Source organism: Coturnix japonica, chromosome Z, assembly GCF_001577835.2.
Source record: "Coturnix japonica isolate 7356 chromosome Z, Coturnix japonica 2.1, whole genome shotgun sequence".
Classification (NCBI taxonomy): domain Eukaryota; kingdom Metazoa; phylum Chordata; class Aves; order Galliformes; family Phasianidae; genus Coturnix; species Coturnix japonica.
Window position 1 is genome coordinate 37,608,754 of NC_029547.1, and position 23,210 is coordinate 37,631,963.

Below are 23,210 nucleotides of genomic sequence, written 5' to 3' on the forward strand. Positions count from 1 at the left end.
TCACATTTGCAGCAGTGGTTTATTTTAATTTGTGCCATTGAAGTGCCATTGAAGTTTACATGTCTGTACATAACATCAGACATCTTCCCATTCATATGAAAACTATCATTCCTTAGCAGTGTCACTACTTTTTCATCTTTATTAATTACCCATGACATATACCATTTGGAGCTTGAAAATACTGTTTCAAACAGCACAGGACTTTCAGTCTTCTGTGAGCTGACAAAATAAAAAGCATCTGAAACAAAATTTCTGGAAGAAAATCCAGATAGCGATATTGTAAATGTTGGTATGAAAATAATGTCTCAAAAAATACCAACATGTGGTGTCAGATGTCTAGCTTCAGATCAAATGGGGGTGCTGACCCTATTCCCTTCTTCTTGTTAATGTTATGTAAAGTATGTAGCTTCTGTTTATTAATTAGGCTTCTATTTCTATGTTTGCATTGCATAAATCAAAATGAAAGGATTTTTACACTTGTCTGCATTGAGAAATGAAGTATTTGCTCTTCCCATCAGCCATTCTCACTATTTCTCTTGCTCTCATTTAGTGGGATATTCACTGAGAGGTGGATGTTGAAATGCTCGAAAGGAATATTTTTACTATGCACTGAAGACAAACGAGCAAGGTCTGAAGTGATAAAGCCTTTAGCTGCTCTTCTGGTGTTTCTGTACACAAGCAAGATACTCATGCACGTCATCTGGAGAACCAAGAATGAGAGGAACTCTCTGGTGGATGCCCTCAGGTTTCACATCCAGCACCGCCTCTGTCCCTGTAGTTGCTATCCCACCTGCCTGCTCGATGATGTAGGCCATAGGGTTGCACTCATAGAGAAGTCGGAGCTAGAAAGATAGAGGGAACAAGTAACTCTTTCTGGAGGTAAATACATTACCAGAATTACTAGTGCATTACCAGAATGTAAAGTGGGATTTTAGCCAATTTTATTTGAAGTGCCTATTGACCTAAGTAGCAGTTTTTCTTTCATCAAGCCCTTCTTCTTTCCTCCATTCATCTCCCTTCACAGTTCGTATTTTGACCCCTCATCCACACATCAGCACCGTGGTTTCCAAGCTGACATATTCCTGTGCATCACCAGCATGAAGCTGTGATTTGTCAAAGATGTCAAAAGTAGCTGTCGAGCTCATAGACACAAGCAAAACACTGTAGCCAGCTGAGGTAATATTACTTGGGAAGGAAAAACAAAGACTCTTCTAATGTATAGGCTTTATTTGTTATCTCAAAGCGTGGAGTAATCACATTGTGTTTGGTCAGGATATTTTGGAGTTTGAAACTTGATGCTCCCAGTTTCAAATTTCAGGTTTTGGTTGCAGTTCTTCAGAAATGTGAATAGATACTGTAGCTTGAATTCATATGGATAGTAACTCTGTTTTCAAAAGTAACTAGAGTAATTTTTAAAGCAATTTTTCACTTTCAGTATGGAGACAGATAAGCCACAGTATTTGTTACCAACTTCAAAAATGTTGCCAGTCTTGTGCTTGTGTTCCAGTTAAATGCAAACTTATTTAGGATATCTACCAAAATATTCTGTATTTATAAGGATATAAATGACAACTAGTTATTTTTTAATAGATGTCACCTCTAGTTTTAGCTGATTACTTCATTGACAGTCTGAGTTGCTCCTGTACTACACTGTTACTTCAAATTATATTTAAAAGACTTCTCACATGTGCAAAAGACAATGTTTTCTGGGGGGGAAAAAAAAAAAGAAAGTGTCACAGAATGCAACTGTACAGAGAGGAAAAGAAATGGGTTGGACAAAGACTTTGATACCCACAGTTCCTTTATCATTGTGTTTAAAATAAAACAATGACATATCACAAACCTAAATAACACATATTACCATCATTCTTAACTTTTACATCCCCTGAAATGCTGCTTTCTGATACAAGAACCCCATCTGCCAGGTAACATGGGTCCAACAGCCCTTATTGTTCTCCTTAGCACATTACCAGCTTTTGAAAGTCAGAAAACAGCAATAAAACCAGTGTGGAAACATGTTGAGTTTTTGTTTCTTCATTGTGACTACACTGCTGAAGAAAAGTAGTTTTCCTTCAGACAATAGTGTAATTGCCGTATCATATATTTAAATCAAATTTGCCTGGACAGACATGCAGATCTTTTCTGTTGTGTGTTCTGTTGTTTTCCTGTTCTTCTCATTCCCCAGATCTCTTGGATCTGCTGTTCTTCTGGTAAACACACATTCACAAGTATGTAACAAGTAGCCCTCTGTCACAAAAGAATTATAGACACCAGTATGCTCTGACATGGGCATAAGAGATACGGCAAGTAGTTTAAAGAACACAAATTTCTTCACATGCCAACCAAAGATGTAAATGCAATCAAATATAAGGTTTTAACTCTGGTACTGATATGGGAGGAAGGAGGCTTTGGAGTCAGATCTCTGACTAATCTATTACACCTTGAACTACTCATATTCCAAATATGACCTGCAGGTTACTTGTAGTCCACAGATCAGCTATGTACACAGACTGCTCTTAAAATAACTTGGTTTAGAAATTTGATAATAAAAGTATCCAATGCTGCAGGAGAAAAGTTGAGGTTGACTATGGTCCACGGTCCAGCACATTCATGAAGTCACTACACTGCATGTGGAATCACTGCAATGCATTGCATTAACACATGGTGTGCACTGTACAGGTATCCAAATGGAATATTTGCAGAGCATATTTATCTAAATGTGCACAAATCTCACCTTCCACTGACAGAGTTTTTCTCAACTAGTAGAAATCTGAGTTTTCAGGACTAATTGTAGTAAGTTCAGTACCTTTGGAAAAAGTAGGCAGGCAAGCCCAACTGTCTAGCACTGAACAAAACCCTGGAGAGTTCAGCATATCCCCTCTGGACTCTGCCATCTGAAAGGGCAGAGGTTGCCCTCTGATTAACAGTTTATTGGCTAGCTGTGGATAGGAATCTCAGTGGCTTTTATCATACTGAAATTATTTTCATTAGAAAAATGAGTAAAGCTTTTGATTTTAGTGAAAAACATTTATCAGTCTTTAATATAAAAACAGAAATGAATATTTCTTGCCTGAGTTGACAACTGTCTAAACTTCTTGATTAAATTGGATTGTTGACCATTATGTCCATTAACAATACTCTCGGCAGATGGGAAATTATTACCTGTTTGTATATCTAAATGATTCATTTGCATCTCCAGGAAAACCACAGATATTCATTTGACCAAGATCACCAGAGAGGAAGTAAAATTATTTACCTTTCCTTTAGGACTCTTCTGACTGGCAGGATACATGAAGATCCCACCATACATCAGAGTACGGTGAACATCAGCTACCATGGAGCCCACATACCTAGCACCATATGGGGAACTTCCATCCTGAAAAACATACACATGAAGCATTATATCTACCAGGCTAGACAGCTGGTAGCACAGGAAAATGTCTTTTTTATTATAAACCAGGTATCAGAGTGACTTAAATCATCTGTTGCTTATTGACACTGTAAAGGCCTAAACCAGTCTCAGGTTTTGACTTTTGTGAAACCTAGTGAAGAGATTCTAAAATAAGTGCTTTAAAGAGCTGTATTCACACTGTGGAAACTAGGTTGTCTGTAATTTGAGTGCACAACAACTTGGTATCAACTGCTATCCTGTGAAAGTGCAAGTGGTCAAAAAAAGAGAGTGAAGTCTTCCTCACACTATTAGAACAAGGTACCCATTTGACTTCTAATCTGTCACAGGTCCCAAAGCCAGGGCATGAGGATGAATATCACTTTTCAGTACAAGTTTAGAGAGTTCCCAGAGGACACTCAGCCTTTTCCTTCTAGCTTGTTTTCAAGTTGTGAAGCTCATCACAGCATTCACTGTAGAGTTTAGATTAGGACATAATTGGAAGTTATTCATGAATGCAGTTTTCCTTGCCTTCAGAATAGAAACTGACATCACTGAAGGAACAGTCATTTTAGTGAGCTCAGTAAAGGAGATATTCACACCAGTTTCAAGTTTGCTGGCCATATAAATAAATAAATAAAACCCTACAACAACGACAACAACAAAACAGTAAGATAGAAAATTCAGAAGAAAAGCAAGGTGTCTTGCATAAACAATAACAATAAGCTCATCATAACAAAAATAAAGCATCGCTCTATGTTTGCAAAGGAGAAATACAAAACACATATAAATATATAACGAATAAAACCTTATTGAAAGCTCATATGCCAGATAATCCAATGGTAATTTCATATCTCTCACTCTGTCTTCAACAAAACAACAGTGAAATTTTGGCCTCCCCCAGAAAATCAATGTATATACATGTTGTAATGCTAGATGTTTGAAATGACCTCTGCATGTTTTTTTCTGTCTGGATTCGTTGTCTAATAAAAGATTTCACTGCTTTCTATGAGTACAAGTTTTAGAGAAACATATAAAATGAGAACTAGTTTAGCAGTGCCAGCTCTAAGGACCCAGATGTCACAAGTTAGCCAGCAAAATCATGAGGCCAACTAGGAGAGAAAAAAAAAATCAAGTGAGAGGAAAAGCAGAAGTAAGAGGGGAAAATATAGATGAAGGAAAATGTATTTTATTTTGCAATCACTTTATCTAACTGTTCTGTGCAGCTGTGAAGTTTTGATATTCACTGTCTTTTAAAATGGGAACAGATTCTCATGCATTTATACAATGCAATTGAACACTAGGAACTTGAGTCCTAAGTGTCAACATGAGAGAATTAGATGTTTGCTACAGCTGGTAGTAAAACAGGAATTGAGAACTGTTCCAGCCGAAGTAAGTCGTAATCCTTGTTCAGCTGTTCTTGTGCTACTTTCCATACTTCTTTAATGTATAGTCAATAAAAAAACTCAGTGGGTAATACACAGCTTGGAGATTTCCTATTAGAGTTTGCTTAAGCCTGGGTCTTGGTCATACTACTTCCAGGCACAATTGAAAAACGATTTCGAGTATTCAGTCTCAGAATTTCCATAGTCTATACTCAAACAATCACATCTTCTAACAATAGCCTCTCTAGCTCATAGTAGTTTGCACCTGTGACTTTGCAGATATAAAAATCTGAGGCCAGAAAAAAACATCTTCAGAGGTGATTGCAATTGGAAAATACACTTTTCATGGAAATACATTATTATAGTCTAAACTTCTATTTAAAAAACAAACAAAGGAATGAACAAACAAATTGAGAGTACAAAGTTTCAGAAGAGGACTTAGAGAAAAGTTTGTTAAACCTTACAGAAAGTCATAGGATACTGGTCACAAGCAGGCCATGCTTTGAACTGCTTTTATTGCACTATCAGATAAGGAATTTTCAGCCCACAAGAATACAACCTAATAAGCATGAGCTGCACAACTGAACCACCCTGTGTACAAGGTGTCAGACACTTCTGGGATGTGCTGGATCTCCTGTTCACATATAGGCCATTCACACAGTTTATGTGTGTACCTGGGCAATGTAAAGAGAGGATAATATGAGTCCACCAGCCATTTGTTTTGTTTTTTACCCTGACATTCCTTTTCTAGAAACACAAAGCTGAGACTGTGCTCAGAAAAATACAGAAGAGAAATCACTCCATTCTTGTACAGTAATTAGTTGAACTGCAGATTAAAACAAATTTTTCATTTCTCTTAGCATCCACCTACCTACTCAGGAGGAATAAACAATACTTCTAGTTACAAGGTACTTTACTTCTTGTTTCTCTAGTTTGGTTAATCATATATTTTTCTTACAAATGAAAAAGTTAATAGGTATTGCACAGTTGTTGGCACATTGCCCAGGCTTTCTTCTCAAACCAAATAACAGCATGAATGCTAGGGAAGCTCAACTAAAGATCTCAATAATGCCAAACAGTGTTTGCCCAGTGGGAACTTTGCAATGTTATAGCCAATGTTAATGAAAGAGTTGGAGAACTTTGATGTTCCCTTCACCTGCATTTGTGGCATTTAAGGAACATCATGATTGCTCTTGGTTTCACCCTTGGCTTTACTTCTTTTGCTTAAACAGGGGGAAAAAAATGTGGCTCATAACAGACAGATCTTGTGATTTTTTTCTCTTCACAGTGATGAAAATTTTCTCACTTCTTTATTCTACAAATATCTGAAAACTATGTTCCTCTGCAGCAACAGCTCAAGACTATGTTTTTCTTGCAAAACTAGGAGAGTGGACTGGAAGAAGTCTTTTCTAGACTCCAGCAGCAATAGACTGCATGCTTCCCTCTACATACATTCATGGTGACAAAAACATGATTCTTAGCTTTTTTTACATCACTTCCACACGGCTGGACTGGCTGGCAACCTGTACTTGATGGTAAGTTTTTGACAGCATTACTAAGATGAGTCTTTAAACAAGGAATCTCCATAGCATGACTCTCAGACAACAGCTGCAGTTAAGACTGATTGAACCTCACATGGCTGCAGGAAGGGATGGAGAACCTCTCCATGAAGAAAGGCTGTGAGTAATGGGGTCGTTCAGCTTGGAGAGAGCAAGGCTATGGTCAGGCTTTCTAACATTTCTCTAGTACTTACAGGGAGCCTACAGAAAAGACAGAGAGGGACTCCTTACAAGGGAATCCAGTGACAGGACAAGGGTTAACAACTTCAAACAAAAAGAAGTTTATAATAATAATAATTTATAATAATCTAAAAGGTTTGGATTATTTACAAAGAAGAAATTATTTAAAATGAGAGTGGTGAGACATTGGCACAGGCTGCTCAGAGAAACTGTGGATGCCCCATCCCTGGATGTGTTCAAAGTCAGGTTAGATGGGGCCCTGAGCAGCCTGATCTATGGTGGTAACCCTCCCTATGGCAGGAGATAGGAACTGTATGGTCCCTTCCAACCTAAGCAACTCTATGATTCTAAGTTAAGATAAAAATGAAGTGGAATAACAAAGTCAGGAAATGGTCACAGAGTGTTTTAGAGTTCTACTATAAAACAATCGGTGTCGACTAGGTGTTATGGCCCTAAAAACATTACTGGCTGAAAAGACTGGAATGAAATCTGTTTTAAAAACAATTTCTAGCACAGTGGTGCCCATTATACACTGCAGGCAGAAAACATGATGGATCTAAGGGGAGAAAAAGTATGAGAAAATTATAAGGGTCACCCATATATAATACTGTTGCTTAGCCTCTTGGTTTACAGTGGCCAGAAGACCATAGAGTGAGAGTGGTCCTTCTGGTTGAGATGTCTCCCAAACCCCAAAGCAGGAGACAGCCAGTCCTCCCTCAAGTCAAAGACCTTCATGCAGTAAATATCCAGCACATACTCCCCACTGCCCTTTTGCATACTGATGAAAGAGAGACCCAGATCAAATCTGTGCAGTGCTCCAGTTGGGTTATGTGCTAAGGGTGTATCAACAGAGTAGCTGTATCTGGGCTGTAGCAGGGGCTTGTGGAATTACTTGTGTATTGTGGCCTGTAACATCAGTGCACTGACCCCTCTCAGCCAGGGGTCAATGCCAGCCTTGTGGCTTGGAGACAGGACCTTAACTTCAAGGCTTCAACAGACATGGAGAGAGAGAGAACTCAGTGAATTCTTTCCCTCAGTCTTCACTATCATTCAGGCTTCCCACACCTCTCATGACCCAGAACTTCTCCATGAAGTTCAGGAGAGAAAAATCCCTCCCACTGTACAAGCAGTGCAAGTCCAAGACTGCCTCATGAGAATGAATGCGCAGAAGTCTAGGGGACTGAACAACATACATTCCAGTATCCTGAAGGAACTGACAGATGTGGTTACCAAGCCACTCTCAGTCATATTTGAAAAGTCACAGCTGTCAGATGAAGTCCCCAGTGACTGGAAAAAGGGAAACATCACTTCCACTTTTAAGAAGGAGAGAAAGGAAAACCAGAGGTACTATGGGCCAGTGAGCCCATGACTGTGCCTAGGAAGATTATGAAACAGACCCTCTAGGAAGAGATGTTAAGACCCATATAAAATGAAGAGGTGGTCTAAGACATGCTGGCAAGCATGTCCAAGCTGGCATACCTGAAGTGTCATCAGTGAACAAAAGAAGGGTAACTGATGTTGTCTACCTGGACTTGTGCAAGGCCTTTGACATGGGCCTGCACTGAACTGTTATCTCTAAATTGAAGAAATAAGGATTTGAAGTCTGGACTATTCAGTGGATAAAGAATTAGTTGTGGTTGTGGTTAACAGCTCATTGTCCACATGGATGCTGGTGATGAGTGGTGTCCTCCAGACATCCATCCTGGGACCCATATTCAGTATCTTTATCAATTACATGTGGACAGTGGGACTGAGCGCACTCCCAGCTGGTTTGCTGATGACACTAAGATGAGTGGTGCAGTTGGTAGAGGAAGGGATGCCATCTAACAGACAAGCTTCCAAAGTGGGACCTCATGAATTTAAAGAAGTTCAACAAGGCTAAGTGCAAGGTGTTGCACTTTGGTCAGGGCAGTCCCAGGTATGTGTACAGACCAGGAGAAGAACTCAGTGAGAGCAGCCCTAATGAGAAGGACTTGGGAGTTCTGGTGGACAAAAAGCTAGACATGAACCTGCAGTGTGCAGTTGCAGCCTGGAAGACCAATGTATTTTGGAATGCATTAGAACAGGGGTGGCCAGCAGAGAGAGGAAGGGGACTGTCTTCTTTGGCTTTGCCCCTCATAAGACCCCACCAAGAGTATTGTGTCCAGGTCTGGGGCCCCAGCACAAGAAAGATGTGGTGCTGTTGGAACATGTTCAGAGGATGGCCACAAAGAAAATCAAAGGGATGGAGCACCTCCCATACAAAGAAAGACTGAGGAATTACACTGTTAGAGACTTACTGGCCATATAGCTTACATATACATATACATATACATATACAGATAGCTTTTAGATATCCCCACTGAGAGACTGCACTATGTCCTTCCCAGCACTGGCCATAGAGAGCTGCACATTCTCATGATAAAGTTCATCAGGCAAGGGATGTTCTCAGCTTTCTCTCTCTGAAGGAAACAGTACAATCCTCTTAACAATAGAAGATGGTGAAATTGTGCCTTAACCCTTCCCCTATTTTTTTTTCCAACCTCTGAATATATATACAGAACATTTAATGGTCTATATGACACATATGTAAGAGTTATGCCATATCTTCTAGTTGCGGGAAAATGAAAGTGATCCTACCTAGATCCCTGGCAGCCCCTTCTGTGAGTTGAATCTAACTCCACTATGCCCCACTGCATAAATGACTGCGCTGCATAATGGTAGAAAACAAGGGTATGACCTCTAGAGGTCCCTTCCGACCCCTACAATTCTGTGATTCTGTGATTCTGTGACCACATTTTTTTGTTTGTTTGTTTGTTTGGTTGGCTGGTTTTGATTTGTTTTTGTTTTTTAAATGATTTCATTTACAGCATAATTTCCTTCATGCAGTAATGAATAGGCTATGAGTTTATTTACTAAAAGTAAGTTACAAAATATGTCAGGGCACCAAAAACCAACAAATCAGATACAAACCCAAAATGGAACCAAAGGTTTACAAGGGGCTGACTTCAGAGATGTCTTCAAATCCCTTCCCATTACTCTGGACTGCATGCAAGGCAGTACCGGCCAGCAAATAGTATACTGGATACAGCGCTAGTATGTTCTTACCTCAGGGAATTTCTTCCTTTTTAAGTATTCTGTCATTGCAGGATCAAAATACTTTGCATAACCTTCATTGAGACTGTAAATCTTCCCTTTCTTCTTGATTTTAACATCTCTATCAACCAGAATAAATTCTCCAAGACCCTACAGCATAACAGGGGAGATCAATTATGAGCAAGCAGCAGAATGCTTTGTTGGCTTCTCCTAACAGTTTTCACAGTAGCAACAGCAGACATACGAGCACAGCTTGGCCCTTTCAGCACCAGTCTTGTGTAAAACTTCACAGTATTCAAACAAAACAGAAAGCACAGTATCTGTTTAAAGTTAACTTACTTCACTGGTAGCATAAGCAAAAAGCAGTTTGCTTTCAATAGCTAGCTTGGTTAGCAACACCAGTCAACCCTAAAAACATATAGAATGTTTGTGTCCACAGATCATGAGGTTACAAATGAATAAATTATGCTTTCCTTTACTCTTTGAACTCCCCTTGACTGCCCTGTGTAAGTATCTTAAAGTGACTGTGGTCAGTTCCTTCCAGATTCTGCTGTCTTCAGTCGGAGAGCAGCCTCCTTCTTCACACTCTCTGTCTCTAACCAGATCAGATCTGTTCAGATCTCAGTTCTTCCAGCTTGGATATAGATCATAAATAAATAAATAAATAAATAAATAAATAAATAAATAAATAAATAAATAAATTGTATGTATGTATATATATATCCTGCTTGGATATAGAATATATAAAGATTAAGAAGCGTTTTGATTGCAATGCACCATTTTATTAAAAACAACTCCTATATTATTGCCAGTTTTTCAAACAAGTAGTCTCCCCCATTTCTCCAGCAACATTTGTAGGGCTGAGCAGCAATGAGCAGCAAAAGTCTGCTTCACAGAATCAGAATCACAGATTGCTGGCTACACAGACTTAGCCATAAAGCTACTTTGCACCCAGGAATTCAGGCATCACTTCACCTTACTTCTATCAACGAATGTTCCCTGCTCCAGACAAAACACTGAACATCTTGAGGTTCTTTAGCAGACAAGAAACTAAATCAAGAAAACAGAAAGAATCCTTCAAACTGACACAAAGATACTGTTCGGAGCGAGCTTTTTGAAGTATTTCTCTATGCAAATCAGAAGTCTGGTTTGAACAAACTGTATCTCAGATGCTGCTTGACTTAAAATCTAACTCACAGAGCAAAGAAATCAGGCAGAGGCAGTGCAACCAACATACTCACAAATTATTAAGCAGAGTAAGGTGGCAGAACAGCATAGATTACGAAGGTTTCAGACACAACGAGCAACAAAAGTGGGCAGACTCAAACATGGGAAGCTCTGAAAGACTGTAGCAATGTTATTAACAGCAGGACTGTACCGGATCCAGCATGAAGCAGTCCACTCCTTGACCAGTAGAGAGGGCTACCAGCGTAGCACTGCCATACAGGGCATAGCCTGCAGCCACAATATTGCGCCCAGGCTGCAAAGCATCTTTTTCAGAAGGCTCATCATCTGTCTCCTAAGGAAAAATTATCGTTGGACTGGAGGTTAAATTATTACAAGAAACAATAAAAACAACAATGAAATAACAGCTTGGGATAGATTTCTTATTTGCGTCTTACCCTTTGAAAGTATCAAAATACTGTTCTCACTAGTTCAAGGTAAGTTCAACACAAGTAAATGTGTGTGCTCAGGCAGGGCAATGTGAATTTGTCCTTTCATGCATGTAATGCAATCAGCATGATATCTGCCACAAAACTGAGAGCTGAGCAATGTAGCCCATTATATTAACCCAAGTTCCTCATAAATCTGAGACAGAACAAAGTTACTAATTTTCTATAAATTTAAACTTAAGCAATCAAACAGATGTCAGTCTGAAGGAGTAAGTGTACGGTGAGTGTGATAACTATTATTGTTCACACTGCACTCCATAGACATTGCTTCCATTAAAACAAAGTAAAAGGGCAGATGTTGAAGACAGTGGAGTCAAGATCATGCCTTTGTGTCTCTGTTGATGAAGAGATAGGTAACTGAAATGACAGTGTAAGTGCTCATGTCTATATATAGCAGAATATACATCTTTAATTAAGTAATGTATGTGTAAATTTAGTTTTGCATACATAATTGTACAGAACTGTCACATGGCATTTTACTTCAGGCTTTTAATCTGGCATCACTTTCCATTTTGCTGTTTGGTGCTGCAGTTATTTCTGAAGAAGAACATGACAAGCAGACCAGGCAAAAAAATTTCTAGCCAGCTCCAGAGGAGTGCCTCAGCCACAGGTTAAGAGAGACTGATGAAAGCACGTGGGAATGCTGTCTCCAGCCTGCTTTTCCTGACTACATAGGTCAACATGGGTTAAGAATAGTTGATACTGATGCTTCTTAAAGAGCTTGCCATTTGTGCCAGAGTTTCTGTGAAAGTTTTGATACTGGTTAACTGGATATTAAAATGAGAATCTGCTCAGACCCTTTATTACTGAGGTCCTGATTTAGCATTTTATCATCTCAAATTCATACAGTTTCTCAGTGGTTGCATGGGCTTAATTAGACTGATTAGCAGCTAAATAGAAATAGCAGGCATAGCCCAAAATATCTCATTAAAATGTAAAAACCATTGGAGAATGTTTTGTGCAGAAAACCGAATATTTGATAAATATCAAGTTAATTATTTAAAAATTCACGAATGTCTATCAGAGTTATTTCCAAAGAAAAACAACCTTCCACACCAACAAAAAGAAACATTTTTGTCCCTGACAAGAAACTCTCAGAGGGTCCACCAGGTCCCAGCAGACTAAAAGTGTTGGGGTAACCTTGGAATCCTGTTCACCATTGGATACCACATCTATAGGAAAGCAAACACACCATCTTTCAAAATATGTGAGGACAATGAATTCTCTTCAGAGTGTTTTTATTTTCAATTGAAAGACTTTGCTTGAAAAAATGTGTTACTTTATTTTACTGACCTTGTATCTACATTTTGCTCACAATTATTTTTAATACTATTTTGTCAAATCTTCTCTGAATTAAAAAAAAAACAAAACTAGTTGCCAGTTAGATCTTCATGAAGTATAATACGTAAAAACATACCTGATATGAAGTCCTTTAGAACCATTCTGTGCAAAATCGCTTATTCAGAAAAGTTACACACATGTAATGAAGTTTAAAAATCTATCTGTAAGTATCAAAGCTGGAAATATTGACTGTTTACTAGTTGACAAGCTGTTAATTGTTTGCTAAACAATTCCTTTTAAGAACCAACTTCATAGCACCTTCTTTTTCAAAACTATATCCTCCTCACACACATATCTCAACATCAATGGCAGTGGTTGCCGATAGTAGATGTATTGTTTTCAACATTAAATGCAGTATTAAATATACATTTACACCACTACTTGCAAGCATACCACACTTTTTATAGTGTCTTTCTGTATGCTTTCCTCATTAAAAATATGTTAACGTGGGAATATCAACAGTGCAGTTGACTGAGAAGTGCAAGGCACTAAATATCAAGGGTGCCAAGGGTCATCCACTTTAATAAATTAATAAAGCTCTTACTATTATTTACTTATTTTAAAAGGTTAAATAGTCCTGAAGTTAATAATGCTGCTGTAAAATTGTCTTATCTAAGAGAAAGGCACATTAATTATGATCTACTTCAAAAACAGCCTTCTAATGTCCAAGAATTACCGAAGTGGAAGTCCATGGGTGCAGTGTTGTTTCTAACATTTTCTAATATAAGTTTTTCCTGCTACTATGCTTTATAGAACTATGCTTTATCACAGCAGCAGTATTTTCATTTGGATATGAAAAATTCATGCTAAACAGTTAAATTAAATAGATAGATGATAGATGGCAGATAGATAGATAGATAGATTAGATAGATAGATAGATAGATAGATAGATAGATAGATAGATAGATAGATAGATAGATAGATAGATGATAAATAAATAAAGGGAACTTCAGGTATAACAGAATAACAACAAATATGGAAAGATCAGAAAATGAATCGAAAACTTTAGTGTTTGGGAAGGACTCAAGTTCTTCAGGAAATGTTTTCTGTTCTGCCACAGCAACCTAGGTAAGGTTGGGTAGCTCACAGTTCTAATGTGTCTCAACATGTGAGCTATAGAGCTTACAGAGAAGTCTGAACTGTATTTCAACCTGCCATGTTGTATGAATCACATGGAGCATTTGCTTTTATATTTTTGCAGAGCAACCTAAACACACTTCTAAACAAAAAGCTAATGTTTAGTGTTTGTGAAACAGTGCCCTCCGTAGCTACTGTCTACCTTAATGTAGCAAAGCACTGCAGTATTTTTAGCTGTCTTTTCAGGAATACATAGAAAGACTAAGGGTCCTTCTGCATGCCATCAGGACATGTGGTATGGATTGCCAAGCTGTTTCCTGTAGAAAGGGGCATGTTAGAAGTACTGGAGGTAAGCCATCAAGCCATACATTACATATTGTTGCAGAATCTGTGGAGCATGCTGGATCTGACCATGGATATCATGGTCAGTCATATGCCAGCATTTTACATGTGCCATGACCCTGTTCAGGCTGTGTCACAACTATTTGGTTTATCTGCAGCTGTGTGCTCAATGGCAATGATGGCTTTGTCTACCAAAATGTAAAAGACAAAGACTGTCTGGAAAATGATGAGTTAAAAGACAAGAGATGATTTTAAAAGCACATCTTTATACTTTTGAAGTATAGTGTCTGAGCCTGCAAGCATTTCTTTGCAGTCACGAGAACTGCAAATGTTTCTTCAAACTTATGATGGCTGAGGGTCTCCTGTAGTCATATGGCTGTGAGCTCAGACTTTAAGCAAAATACCAACTGCTGGGAGATTAGCAGTCAAGTCACAAGACTCAGTATGACTGTAGCTATTAGCATTTATTAATTGGGTATACAGTTGCTACTCTGAGCAACTCTGTGGAAAGGGAGCTGTTGGCCAGGCCCTGTCATCTGTAGGTGACAGCTTCCTTTGGCCTCAGGTGTCCTCCATCTACCTAAACACCCGTCTGCAACCAGCATGGAAACATGCACCAGGAGGGCACTGCAGCACTAGCAGTGATAGGGCCCAGGCAGGGCCTCAACCTACACTGGTCAGAATCCTGTATTACAAACACCAACTGGTAGATATGCAACAGCCTTCAGCCCTCCTGCCCTGAGGTGAGCTACCCCTGCCTGATGGTGGTAGAGGTCTTATTTGGGTGCCAGCCTGTGTGGAAAAGTACTGTTACCCAGCAAGGTCTGATGGTCCCAGGGAATTCAGAAAGCTCTTCAGCATGGGTGAACCTCATGTTCTACCCTTTCTGCTCTTTGCAAGGCTCTGCTGAGCCCAAAGACACATAAAGGATTAAGGAGGGAAACTGATACACCTTGATACATCCAAGCCATTTTGCTTTTGCCATGAAAATTCTGTCACATGTTCTTTGTTTGTTCTCTTACTTTTTTGTAGATAGCGAATATTGTTCCTATGGGAGCCAAGCAGTCTATATTGGATGAGCCATCCAGAGGGTCAAAACACACCACATATTTACCCTGAAACAGAAAGGGCAAGGGAAGCATTAAATGTTGCACTGTCCAGTTGCCTTCCACTGCTATTTCCATTCACATGGTGACTCACACATCCATGTCTCTGCATGCAGCCCAGCAGACAGGGCTGGCCCATGGACTCAGCTGGCCCTGTAGCACTGTGCCTCCCCTGCCAGGGCAACAGGAGAGAGAGCATACTGCTGCACACACAGCACGAAGTCGGCTGACAGAAAGAACAGTCTGTGTCTACAGGTCATGTAAGAAGACTAAAAACAGAGGCAACAAGCCATTCTGGAAGCGCACATCTTGCTTGAGTAGATGTTCTTTGGCCTGTTACATTCAGAACCAAAGGACTTGCTCATAATGTGTGGTTTGAGGTCAGAAGAAAAAAAGCCACGAGGAAGGGCCTAAGTTACATCAGCAAGAGTAGCAATAGGATCCCCCCTAGGGGAGCCCTGTGAAGCAGTCAGGTGCTCTCTCTGGGCCTGTAATGTAAAACCCAGCCCTGACGGCCTCAGCTTACCGACTCACTTTATCTTGCCTAAATATTAATGTAATCAAAAACTGTAACTCCAGCGCCCAGGGAATGTAATATACATGCGCATGTGGGAGTTGGGTGTGTTAACAACTCTGAAATAATCATTTCCCCCTCCTCCAAGCTTTAATAACACTTTTTCCCTCCACAGCGCGTTCAGCTGCTGAAATCGGGCCGTCCGCCCGAATTACTGACACAAAGCAGCAGCGCCGCACATGCTCCCAGCTCTCACGGCCTGGCCCTCTCCCCGAACCACGAGTGCCCCCTGCCGCCGCCCGGCTCCCGCAGCACCCACCCGCTTATCCTTGGGGGTGATGAGGGCCTCCTCGTTCTCCTCCGTAACCAGCACGCAGGTGCTGTAGGAGGACTGCAGCATGTTGATCACCAGGGAGTTGGACAGGACGTCCAGCTTCTTCACCTCGTCGCCAGTCACATTCACGGTGCCTGCTATGCCAAACCTGAGGAGAAGGGAAAATGTCTAAAGGGGAATTTTAGAGAATCACAGGTAAAGGTAGCTCTATCCTCTCATCTTCCCTCTAATCTCTGGATTCAGACCATCAAGGTGCATTGGGAGGTGGCTACTACTGCTAGAAACAAGGTGTCTGAACAAGGGAAATATGATGGCATCGTTTTGGGGCATTACTGAGGTCCCTTTGCTCTTCTCTGAATGCTCTCGAAGCCAGGAGCAGGGCCCACAGTTCAGCTCTGGTGGCAGATGTCAGGTTTGCCTGGAGCTCCAGGAGGGACCAGCAGCTCTGAGGGCAGAGAAGGGACATTCACTGCTGGTCCCATCTGCTGCTCATACAGCAGCACAGAAATCCCGAGAGCCCTCCACTCCTCAGTTGCCATCCAGCCCCAAAACCAGAAGCTTCAGAGTGAACTCCAGACCATTCTAAGCCATGCCTCTAGATTTAGTCAGTTTATTCACCCATTTTGTGCAGTGTTTGCTGGCTGGATTAGGATGATACTTCCATTCTACATCCTAATTTTATCAGTATGATGATTATGCAGAATATAGTAATACATATGTATATCTGAAATTCATATTTATGTCCTAAACAAAAAGAACTCTTAACCTGATGTGATGAATCAGGGCAGCTCAGAAATATAAAGGTAATCTGTACATCATTCACCACAAAAAAAAAAAATGGAGCGGGGAAAGGGCTGTTAATTAATCCCTGTTGAGTAAGGTCAGCATCAACCATAAGCTGCTAGGGGCAAGTTTTTTCCCTCAGTAAAAACCAAAAACTGCCTGAGCTTTCCAGAAGTATTGAGCATTTCAGATATTACCATCTTGGAATGCTGAGTTTGAGGCACTAGAAATGAATGTAATTTTCAGGGCATGCTAAGCATCTGAACTCCAGTTACCATGTTTCCAGGCAGGTTCTCAAACCAAGTTTATAGTTTTGTAAAGTCCTTCAGCTCTGAAAGGCAAATCTGTTAAAAATTCATGCTGAGATATCTGACATCAAAGAAGTCACTTCACATTCTCATGTTTGGAAAAGCAAGAAAAAATGAGAGCTACATTTTTTCTCTAAAAAGGTCTTGCTTATGGGAAGAAGGCACAGATGAATGCAAGGCAGTCACTGTGGTTGAAAGCTTGCAACAGAAGTTTCCAAAATTTCATGGTTATGTGCTGCAGTTTGAATGATATATATTACTCATCCATGATTCTTCATCATTATGTGAAAGATTTTGTTAATAGAAAAAGCCATTTGCTTATTGGTATGGATGCTTGCCTTCTAAAAGGACACTCCTGTAGCACTGTATCTGCATCCTGTGTGCAAGGGGACTATTCTACATTTAGTCTGTCAAACAGTGGCTCTCTCCACTTAAAAGCTGTATACTGAAAGATAGAAATTAGTTAAAAGTAGTACGTCCTCGAAGTCAGGGAAGCAGAACAGCTCAGATCACTTCATAGAGGCAAAATATACTTGACCATTTTAATAGCAGAAGAGCCTGAGGCTGATGCTGACTTTCAGTGTACGTTGTGTCCTCTCTACAAATTACAGTCCACACCTGTAAGGGGACTATGGCAGTACTGAGATACTGAATTTTTGGTTGTCACAGATCACTGAGAATTCTACAGAAGTATAAAGACCCCAGGGTGCTATATGCTATGGCATTACCACTGGGGAAAAAAAAAAAAAAAGGGATAAATTACAAACACTGTCTTTCTTACACAGTTGTTTTCCCTGTCTTTGCACGTGCATGCATACATACATACACAGGGAGGTATACAAAGATATATTTCAGTACATAAACAACAATTGTATATTTTAAATACATAATTTTATTAGGACTTTTCAGATCCCTAAGCTGCTTCTGAGAGATCACCAATAAAAGGCAGACACTGAGGTCATTCTTACCTAGCTGTGTGAAGAACAGCTCAATTCACTGCATGTTTTGCTGAGGCAAATCTTTGTTTGATTTCCTAAATGACTACAAGCAAAATTATTCTGTTTGTTTTTCATATAGAACCTGCTAGGACTCCTCACTTGTAACCCTGATACTACTCAAGAAAGAAAGGGAATGTGCCCATGTGTGACAGCACTTCTCACAGAGCTGTTATTTCATAGCTTTACTTACACTTCTGTCAAGCAGAACACTATTATCCCAATACAGAAGAAGACCTGGCTGGCACTGTTCAGCACTGTGCTTGGCTGCCAGTGGAAACAGTGCAGTGTGATGTTCTGTACATTCACAATACATTTGGAAATACATCAGTGCCAACATTTACAAGTTATAATGAAGAGAACAGCAAAGTCCTGACCCATATTGCAGAAGGGTAGCCAGTTTAAGTGTTTATCTTGCATTTGATGTTAAAATGCTCCAGAAAGAGAGATCTCCTGCTTACCAGTCCTAGCAACCCGTGCCCTGATCTCCTTCACGCAATTACTTGGACAACACTGCCCTCTTCCCAGCCTCACGGAGCAAGCAGCTGCCTCTTCCACCTCCTCTTCCCCATACACCTAAGTAGGACTCACATGTGGGCAAGGCCTGCCTTTCTGACTGCGGATGAAATGGCCTTTATAGCAGTCAGCATGGAGTTGAGCAGCTGTGTCAGCTCCCCGGTGGCTCCCTTGACTCGTCGTCCCTTCTCCATGACAAACCGTGTGAGAGTCAGCATGTCTGTTTCAAAGGGGGTTTTGTCCGACATTTTTGCTGGATACCAGTGCTCCTATCTCCTTGGCTGGACTGGGTGCTTTCTAGCCGTATTGAGATACCCAGCCGCAGTCTATTTTGAGGGGAAGCTCCTGGCTGTGCTGCCAGTCGTAGTTTATTCAAATGTTCCTGGGACCATGTGATGGGGTCCCAGAATAGCTGTGCCTGTGCTGGCTCCATGCTCCTTCAGGCAGTCAGTGCTCTGCTGCCCTCCGCAAACCCCCATTCCTGGCACACAGCTCTGACGATGCAACTTTGTGGTACAATGGCTGCTCTTGGCAAAGGCTCTCACTGTCCTCATGGCTGAACACAGTCCTCCTGCAGCAGCAGGCTCAGGGTTGCAAAGCAAGGCAAGCCCTGCACAATTTGCAGAATGCCAGCAGCAGAGGGGTGACAATTGGAAGCCCTCTCATCACCTTGTCCAGTTCCTGGCTCTCCACAAGGCTAGCATAGGAGCCAGGCTGCATGGCACTTGCTAGGGCAAAACACTGCTCTGTGCCTGAAGCCAGAAGGCCATTTAACCACCTAAAACAGACATTTGGAAGTTAATTAGCATGAGAGCTGCATGAGCACTGAGTGAGTTATGGCTTGGTGCTTCCTAAGTAATTATGCCTTCATTAATCTACAAATAATCCTTACCTGATTTTATCTTGTCTCTGTCATAATTCCGTGGTTCTGTGATTCTATGCAAATGTAGATATGTCTCACTTTGCAATTATGCTGATAATTCTGCCATCATTTTCTTGAAAGCAATAAACCTGGAACACATGGCACCAGTGAGAAGAAAGACAGAAGTGCAGTGAGTTAGGCACATGCTATCATCTGGAACACTGGAATTACAGCTCTCAATTGCAGCTCTGTTCTCCCACTTATAAAAGGCAATCAGAGCAATCACGCGTTGCAGTCTTCATTTTAACTTATTGGTAGCAGTCCCTCATTTTTAAGATGAAGGTCTGGAAAGCCCACAACAAAATTAGAAAATCTGAAGTTAAAGCAGAAAGTTTCAATGAGATTTTTATTGATCACTGAAGCCAAAATACTCGGCATGAATCATACTAGGAAAGAAGAAATTTAATTTATCAACAGAACTTGTGTTTAGCCTTACTTTTGTTTGTAGGAGCTGCAGCTGTAGGCTGGGAGTTCGGACATCCCTTTGCATTCCTTTTTTAAGCTTCATAATTTCTCACTGTTTTCCTAGAAGGTTTCTCCAGGTGTGATACATCTGAATGCAAAGATTTTCTACTTTGGAGGTCAGCGTCTCCATGCCCAGGATCACATCCTGGCAAGTTTGAAGATCTCCAAAGAAGACACCTCAGCCTCTCTGGGCAATTAGTGCCAGTGCTCTGTCACTGCACAGTATGTAAGTTTTTCTTCATGTTCAGATGAAACTTACAGTGTTCCAGTTTGTGCCAATTGCCTCCTGCTCTGTCACTGGGCATCTCTCAGGGTAAGGAGGTCTGATGAGCAGGGCTCTTCAGATGAAGTAGCAGGCAGATTTTCCACTCCATCCTCAAAGGCAAAAAGGTGGAAAATGAAAATTATCTGGAACATTTTCTATTTTCTGTGGTCTAGTTAAAAGACTATGAGGCCATTCATATAACAATGCAAATATTCCAGAACACCTTTGTCAGAACAGGAGCCCTGCTTTCTTTGAAGAGACTGAGAAAAAACAAAGAATAATATATTTATGGAACTGTGAGGTAGCTCGTGGTGGAGCTATGAATAAAAGAAGGGAAATATTCACGTTAGACGTGTAAACAGATCTGCTGGTTTAAAATAAAACTGTTGCATTGTGCAAGCTATTTCATCATTATGGTGGTTCTTGGCATGAGGATTACTAAAATGCTCTTAATGCAAAGCCTCCTTTGTGTGTACCACTGCGGTACCTCAGCAACTTAGCAAATAAAATTTGTCGAGGATGTGGGCGTGTGTGTACTATGGTTTCTAACATTTGTCAAAAACATCACGTGTGGGCCTTCTTTATTATTGATTCCAAGTGATCTTGCACACTGGTCAAAAAGACAAAGTTCAGAACCACTTCTAAGGTTTGTTTTGGAGTTAGCAGTTCAAAGAGTGTCCAAAGGTCACTGTTTCTCTCTTTAGTTCTTTTTAAAAAATCAAAAAACAAAAAAACAAACAAAAAAAAAAAAAAACCAAAAAAAACAAAAAAAACCAAAAACTTCCAAAATGCTTTCTATGGGTAGTGCGTAGTTCTTAGTAAGTTTAGAGCACAGTACCTGAAGTTACTGCTTGAACAACATTTCTTCAGAAAGAAATGTACCAGCTCTATAACCAAGCTTACCAGAAACATTACAGCCAATAGTGAAGTAAGAAGAGAAATAAATGAATAAAACTTAGCAAAAGACTGGACAGGAAGAGGTCATCACTCTGGCTGATCTTGGCCAAGATAAATTTGTGATAAATACATAAATACTGTGGAGAATCCTCTAAATGATAAAAAGCCCTACTGCTAAGGTATACAAAATATTAATAATATTTATAATAATTATATTAATAATAATAATAATATTAATGATAATAGGTGGAAGAGAAACAAATGAGATTGTTTTTAAAATGTGTGATGATTATAAGCCAGTTGATAAAGTGGATTGTAATAGGACAGAAAGGATTCTAAAAAAAAAAAAAAAGCAACTTAATTTGGTGGATCTACAGATTTGTCTCCTAATGCAGTGATTACACAAGAGCACTTGAAGCTGATTCCTGCTGCCATTGGTGTATAGGCCATGCCCGCACTGTAAAGGTGACACCTCTTCTAACTGCTCATAAATGTTAGTCGCATGGGATGGTGCTGCCTGAAATAAGAGCTGGTGACCTTTCACCAAATGCCACAGTTCAGCATCTCAACCGGGCTAGAAGTATTGCAGGAGCTGAAGATGGATGCCCTACCAAAGCGAGCCCTTCTGCACAGCTTTGATACACCCGGATAGCCGTGCAGAGGAACTGCAGGTGAGCTGATGGAATTGTCCCTATAAATGCCTGCACTGGAGCTCTTTCTATCATGGATACATGTATTACAGACAGGAAGAAAGAAACAACTCTTAAGACAAAAAACTTTCAGTAGAAAATGTCAACCCACAGGGGAAAAAAAACTAAAACTAAAACAAAAACAAAAACTAACAACCACAAAACACTGGAAAATGTCCTGGTAAACACAGGCAGTATTGCTTTATAACCTTTCCCTGTTGCCAGCATGTTGTTTTAAAAATAGATGCACACAGCCCAAAGATTCTTGAAGGGGCTGAGGGCATAATTCAGCTGAAGAGTTAATATAGCTGGTTGAAATGTCTTGCTGTTGTGTGCTGTCTATCTTAAAAGTTGGGCAATGGGCTGTTGAGGCACTGTAGTCCAGACTGGTGTGTGGAAAGTGAGAAAAACTGCAAGGGCTCCAGGCTCTCCTCTTATTAGTGTCCATTTAAATGAAAGTGTCCAATTATGGCCCTGAGAACAAATTAAATTAAAACCTTAGAGTCTAAATAAATTATGCACTTCAGAAACAGTCACATGCTTTGCACTAGGAGCAGAATTCTGAATATTAAAGGAGTCCTTCTGAGCACCATGCCTGCTATGGCAGGTTTGGTGAGCTAGAGGCCTCTTAGTGCTAAGGGGTATGTACTAAAGCCAGTAAATAGGGAGATGCAGGAATAAGAGCCAAGCAGTTCCCCCAGGAAGTGCTTCAGGATGGAAGCAGCACCTCCACTCACTCCCAGCACCTCCACTCATCCAAAATGGAGAGAGATTCCCTCTTCCTTTCAAAATCACAAAGAAAAGATAAAAGAAATGCAAGAACTATATTTCATCTCTTACAAAAGTGAGACTGTGGCTACACCCGAGTAGCTGGTTTCCAGCCTGAGCAGGAAGAGGGAGCAGAACTGGCCCTAGCATGAGCAAGACAGCCCGTGGAGAAAAGGCTGGGATGCAAGAGTGACTTAGCAGGCAGCAACCCAGCTGTCCCATCTGTCTGGCCACATGAACCTGAGCCCTCTCCCACCTGAGTGCCTTCTTGTTTTCCAGACCACAGCATGGCCTGTGGAGGGATTGGCGCTGCTCAGGACCAGGCATGTCTTGACAACATTGGATGCAGGAGCATAGGCAGAGTGAGAGCTAAGAGGGGATGGTCAGGACTGTCCAGACCGTATAAGGCACTTGCAGACCTGGACAGTTGGACAGTCCCTATAGTTCCCAAGTACTGATGTTGTGTCCCCAGCAGTATGCCCTGAATCAGCATATTAAATGTTGGCATGCTTTGTGGGAATCCTCACAATTTACTTCTGCTTACACAGCACAGTTCTTTCCTTCTGTGGTAATGCATGTTCTCAAAATAACGCAAAGAACACCAGGTGAGGGTTGCTAGTAAAAGAGA

The 23,210-nt window shown here is 40.5% G+C and overlaps 1 protein-coding gene across 2 annotated transcripts; it reads right to left on the bottom strand.

The window, feature by feature from the left end:
• On the bottom strand, window positions 1-20,556 carry LOC107306279 (fructose-1,6-bisphosphatase isozyme 2). 2 transcript variants are annotated; one of them, XM_015849330.2, is made up of 9 exons: window positions 19,935-20,555; window positions 19,469-19,587; window positions 18,652-19,354; window positions 15,960-16,122; window positions 15,043-15,135; window positions 10,966-11,106; window positions 9,600-9,737; window positions 3,257-3,376; window positions 1-842 (listed from the first exon to the last, which is right to left on the bottom strand). In XM_015849330.2, exons 3-9 carry the CDS (start codon window positions 18,822-18,824, stop codon window positions 648-650), a joined length of 1,023 nt encoding a protein of 340 aa, XP_015704816.1. In that variant the 5' UTR covers window positions 18,825-19,354; window positions 19,469-19,587; window positions 19,935-20,555; the 3' UTR covers window positions 1-647. The 2 variants fall into 2 exon arrangements, with proteins under 2 accessions (XP_015704816.1, XP_032297163.1); XM_032441272.1 differs by lacking the exon at window positions 9,600-9,737 and having other exon boundaries at window positions 19,935-20,556.
• Between the last annotated feature and the right edge of the window lie 2,654 nt (window positions 20,557-23,210).

Coding starts and splice junctions, on each gene's coding strand:
- LOC107306279 (XM_015849330.2), bottom strand. CDS start 18,824: ATGTCGGACAAAACCCCCTTTGAAACAGACATGCTGACTCTCACACGG. Junction 15,136..15,959: donor TCACCCCCAAGGATAAGCGG/GTGGGTGCTGCG, acceptor TTTCTGTTTCAG/GGTAAATATGTGGTGTGTTT. Junction 11,107..15,042: donor TATTCGCTATCTACAAAAAA/GTAAGAGAACAA, acceptor ATTTTTCCTTAG/GAGACAGATGATGAGCCTTC.